Here is a 5,260-nt window from a genome sequence, read left to right as displayed (position 1 = left end):
GCATGTCTGACAGACTCACCTGTTTGTGCACGCTATTTACCTTTATTTAAATGAAAGTATCAATCGTATCGAGTGACACCTGAGTTGAAGCTGCTGTCGGTGTGACGAGCCAAGACCGTTCCAGGTGATAAAAACACCTCACCGGGTCTCTGTTTGAGTCTGTTGTTCAGTGCCTGGGCGTGTTTACGTAGAATTGTTTTCAGAGATGAATGAGTTTTGTGAGATGTTTCAGGAAATGTTCGACATCGCCCAGTTTTTTTGGATTCATATTCTGGTCTTGATCTGTTTTTGAGCTGCTTTTGTTCACATTGCAACAGTTTGAGGATCGTGCACTTACGACTACTTCATCCAGGGCTTTAAAACAGGATGGAGGTCTCGGACCGAGATGGGGAGCTCCTTCGGTCTACCATCCGTACGCAGAGCACGGGGTCGAACACTGGCGTCAGTTCAGACCCAGAACCTGACATCCAGCCTGAATCCAACCAAGGGACACCGGGCCTCCCACCGCAGGCTGACATCGAGACCCGCATACAGCAGCTTAACAGCAGGCGCTGCCTCCTGCTGCATGTCAGGCAGATGTCGAGGGATGCTAACGGAGGGACCATAGCAGAAAGTGAGTCAGTCCTTTTGGCCTGTGAAAGTCTCTTGGTTGCATATTTATATTTCAGCTTAAAAGCTGGTTTGCAAATTTCAAATGTGTAATAATTCCTCATAACAAGGGGGTAGAAACTCTCCAAACTATTGTACATTTGCTCCACAGAAAGGGCAGCCGAGAAGACATTATACAGCTAGTTTTTTTTTTTTTTAAGCTTAGGTTAGCTTAAAAAAGTTTTTTTTTCCACTTTACCACCACTCAGATGAATAGATTAATACCTCATTCATTTTCCTTTCCAGGCTTTTTATCTAATTATCATATAATCATTAACATTGAATTGTTTGCTAAGAACTAACAATACAAATAAGCAAGAAGAAAAGGTCAAATATGTGAGAAAGATGAATAGAAAATACATTTAAACCTAATTTATTTGACATATGATGCTTTGCAGTAGCTGGTTAACAATTATATTTATTGATGAATTCTTGTGATTTTTTTTTTTTATCTGTCTTATAATTTTTCACTGTATTTTGTCAGTTTTGAGGATCCAAGAAGAGCTGATGGAGTAATAAAAAGTGGTTTACAGAAATGTGAGCTTGCTTTAGATCCACTTCACCTTTGTAAACGTGTCCTCCCTGTGTGTCGGTGTCGTCAGTGACCAGCGAGGACGGCGACAAACTGTGTGAGCTGGAGGCCATCCTGAGGGAGCTGGAGGAGCTGCTGCTTAAAAAGAAGGAGCTGGAGAAACATGGACAGAGCTCCAGACTCAGTCACGGTACCTGACCCTGCTACTCTTAAAACAGACCATTTTTAAAATGTTTTTTTTTTTTACATAAGGTCATTAATGAAAGCATCTATAACAACGTGTTCAAACTGCTCGTGTTTCAAATCAGGTCAAGAGGCCGTGCGTCACACTTCTTCTTCTAAAATGGAGACACCCCACGGGGGGATCTGCGTGCTGCCGCATCACCAGCCAACACAGGTGGACACATCGCCGCAGCAGACTGGGCCCGTGGACGAGACGCAGACGGGCGCCGCCGCCCCTCTCCCAGGTGAGTTTCACCACCTCATACACGAGAACGCGCTTGTAACTCTATCAGCCAAGTATTTGTTTATGTGAGTGTATCAGGCCAGTGACTCTCTGCCTCTCTCTGGGACAAGTGGACCGTCTGGCTCAAGCAGCAGCGGTCACCCTGTGTCCGTCCTGTCAGGAGGTTGTCCTCACCGACACCAGGAGCACGGTGGGCGAGGCGATGTGGCTGCTCTGCTGCGTGTTCTCCTCGATGGGGTGGGTCTTCTCACGCCTGACTGGCTTTTGACACTCTTACCTCTCCAAACTGCTGGTAAAACTAGTCATTAAAGGGTTAGTCCCTTGTTTTGTAAAATGCGCTCGTTTGCTTACTTGTCCAGAGGCTCATGCTCGTGCACCATATATGGAACTGCAGCCAGGAGACATTAGATCAGCTTTGCATAAAGAATGGAAGCTGTTCGCCAAGTTCAGTGTTTTGCTCTGGTCGATCTTTCGATGATTTAAAAAAAAACTTTTCTTACCATAACTGAACGTTAGTTGACAAAAAAAGGCTTAATCACTGCCTCTTAGTGTGATGTTAAACTCAGCAAGCCATTTACAATAATAAGCTTTCTGAGTTGTTATTCTAACTTGAGGTGAACTGCATGTGGATTTTCCCAGTCAGGATCTCGTTTTTCCCCATTTTTCCAGCACCACTTGAACGCACTTTTAGAAGCAGTCTCAGTACAATGGTTGCACCTCCGTATTTAACAGACAGACATGATGGTGGTTCCAGTCTTCTAACTCTCAGTGAGGAGGCCAATAAACATTGTTTTCCAACATGTTGAAATATTCATTTAGATGAGCGGTTTCGTAACAAAAACGCTGCTGCACCACCTTTCTCCCACCTTTCATAGCCGGTAGGATGGTGAATCTACTTTTTAAAGAAATTTCATCACAGTGCTGACTGACATGCGGTCGTCTTGTTTAGCTGCCAGCTGTCAACAACTCAATTTGAATGTTACTTTTGGAAGAAAGGAACTATCACCAATGAAACCACCATTTATCAGTTTATTATTACCATATTTGCTTTTGGTATGACCGCTAGCTATTGGTGGCTACTGTTCAGATCGATATTGCTGTGGAACTGATGCACTTCAGTTCTTCAGTGGGATGATGTTGGCCACCACAAGTGTCAGTATGGACAGTACTCACATGGCAGCCATTTTCCCTCCAAGTCACTCACAGCAGGGGAAGCTCTAATGTCGTACCGTTGAGCTCCACATTGCAATTGTGAAGGAATTTGACAGAGGTGGGGGACTTGAGACTTGACTCGAGTCGGACTCAAGTCGCAAATTTGAGGACTTGAGACTTACTTGACTCACACTGATGAAAGACTCGACTTGACTTTGCTGCAGTTCCAGGGCTGATATTGATCTAATCTTATTCTCGTGTTCATGGGTTTGAAAAAAATTTTAAAAATTGATCAACTATGCAATGACATCATATTATCTGACCACCCTTTTCTGTTTACTGTGTCTACAGATATGAAGATTACATTCATCCAAATTTCTTGTGACTTGTTTGACCTTAGCCATGACTCGACTTGACTTGCTTGATTTTGATCATAGTAACTTGGGACTTACTTGAGACTTGCAGGTTAAGACTTGCTTATGACTTGCATGTATGCGACTTATTCCCACCTCTGGAATTTGACCAGTTATCGTGTTGGTGCTTGCTCATTGATCAGCAGCTGAAAAGACCGAAGCCACTCCCTGTCTGGTTTCCCCCATGGATTTTGGGAAACAAACTTGGCAGTGAATGGCGAGAGACAAATCTTTTTTTTTTTTTTTTTAATTCCATGTGAATTGTGCCATGAACTACATGTATGAGATTTGTCAATTTAAAAGATGCATAGACTAAACATACGTAAAAGGTGTGTAGTCAGTTGCGTCACTGAAGTCTTTGAGCCATATTTCAACATAAAACAACAGCTTCTCCAAGACAACAGCTAACGTTGGCATCCAGCCACTTCCTAGCTGACACCATTTCATAGTATGACACATTTATTCAAGCCTGGGGGCAAAATACACTGACTGTCATCTAATGCCAATGTTAGCCAGGAAGTGGTTGAATGCTAACGTTGGATTATCAAACATGTTGTTTTAACTTGAAACATGAAAATCCATCATCTTTTACGTTGGTGATCAATCAGAAAGTGATGAAATGATGATTTATACATTTATACAATTTGCCATGAAATATGAGCTTCTCACCCAGAGTGTGATGTCAGAGGAAAATGGCCGGCGTGCGAAAATGGTCTCTTACCGACAAACTAGTTGTTGTAGAGAGCTCAGAGACACATCTCCGCTCACTCCTTCTCATCCCTCCTTCTTTCCACAGGGGTTTTGCAGGTTGCTGTCTAATCCCTTTCTTCATGGACCAACTGAGGGACGTCCACCACCAGTGTCCTAACTGCAAGGAACACATCCACACCTTCCAGCCATTATGACTTGGATGTGTGATCTGTACAGCGTGGTCCGTGACTTCTCTACTTGAGTGACAGCTCCCCGAGGTCTCTGAGCTGTTTGGGACTCGACCTTGGCACTCTTTTTTTTTTTTTTTTTTTTTTTTTTGCCGCACCACACTGAGGGAGCTCAACAAACACTTTGATATTTTGTCTCTGCTCTGGGCGAGGGCTTGTTTCATTTTTGATTCTACAGTTGACCTCGGCAACGCTCCTGGTACTGACTGACTAAAGTCTCGGCAATACTGAAGTCAAACATTCTATGTGAGGCCGCTGTTACAACTCGCCTCAGAATACCTTGTTGAGCAGCTATTCCTCTGACTTTGGTGTATTAAAGGAGCACTATGTGGGTTTGGGGAAGACATTTTAATCTGAAGAGAAAGATCATCATTGACATCTTCATTAAACTAAATTAACAAACTTTCTTTTCATGACCGAATAAACAAACTGACCTTAAAGGATGACACAATTTCACACTGTTTATGTGTGGCGGACCCTGCCACCTCTCTAGCTTCAAACAGTGTTCTGTGGACCTTGCTTTCCTCTGAGAGCAGCTTGTTTATTGACTTAAGGAAAATATTTTGTATTGTTATTATTAATATTGTAAATTACTGAGTCTGAATTTCTTCTCCAAAACTACATAGTGCCCCTTTAAAGAACCTCTAAAGGGGTTGTAATGTGAATACAACATGGCCCACTGAAAGACACAACGAGCAAACACTGCCACCTAACACACTGCTCGCCTCAATGATATCTAGGCTCGTTAAAGCGTCAGCTGTTTGTCTGCAGCAAAACAACTGAACCCGATGAACTGCGAAGGATCCAGACCCTTTTTTTCTGTATACAGCTCTGTGGTGTCGGTCAGCAGCATAATAACCTTTGTGACCGGTTTCCTTGGTGTTAGGGAAATATATTTGGGAGAACTATTATCTGGGCAGAAAATGAAAATGTATTACAGTGCACATGCAAATCTGAGCCTATAACATGAAAACTGTCATCATTTACCGTCAACTACAAATATATTAAAATGTGGTGGCTTCATTGATTCTCTGGTTTCTTGACTCATCTCATTTTCATTTGAAAGGCAGCATCAACAGAGGATTGTTTGTGAGGAACTTCTGCGCAGGCG

General features: G+C 42.9%; 1 protein-coding gene across 3 annotated transcripts; it reads left to right on the top strand.

Moving 5' to 3' along the window:
- LOC119009264 lies at positions 1-4,647 on the top strand. 3 transcript variants are annotated; one of them, XM_037080340.1, is made up of 5 exons: positions 1-613; positions 1,251-1,370; positions 1,489-1,647; positions 1,757-1,883; positions 4,008-4,647. In XM_037080340.1, the coding sequence occupies exons 1-5, from the start codon at positions 367-369 to the stop codon at positions 4,114-4,116; spliced, it is 762 nt and encodes a 253-aa protein (XP_036936235.1). In that variant the 5' UTR covers positions 1-366; the 3' UTR covers positions 4,117-4,647. The 3 variants fall into 3 exon arrangements, with proteins under 3 accessions (XP_036936235.1, XP_036936236.1, XP_036936237.1); XM_037080341.1 differs by having other exon boundaries at positions 1,757-1,938; positions 4,008-4,090; XM_037080342.1 differs by lacking the exon at positions 1,757-1,883 and having other exon boundaries at positions 4,008-4,169.
- The last annotated feature ends 613 nt before the right edge of the window (positions 4,648-5,260 follow it).

The sequence above is a fragment of the Acanthopagrus latus genome, chromosome 20 (assembly GCF_904848185.1).
Source record: "Acanthopagrus latus isolate v.2019 chromosome 20, fAcaLat1.1, whole genome shotgun sequence".
NCBI lineage: Eukaryota > Metazoa > Chordata > Actinopteri > Spariformes > Sparidae > Acanthopagrus > Acanthopagrus latus.
The sequence above is the reverse complement of the archived record's forward strand: the minus strand, read 5'-3'. Positions and strand labels throughout refer to the sequence as shown.

Excerpts from the sequence above, each read along its gene's own strand:
- LOC119009264 (XM_037080340.1), top strand. The coding sequence starts at position 367 with ATGGAGGTCTCGGACCGAGATGGGGAGCTCCTTCGGTCTACCATCCGT. Across the intron at positions 614-1,250 it reads CGGAGGGACCATAGCAGAAA|TGACCAGCGAGGACGGCGAC; the intron begins GTGAGTCAGTCC and ends CGGTGTCGTCAG. Across the intron at positions 1,371-1,488 it reads GAGCTCCAGACTCAGTCACG|GTCAAGAGGCCGTGCGTCAC; the intron begins GTACCTGACCCT and ends GTTTCAAATCAG.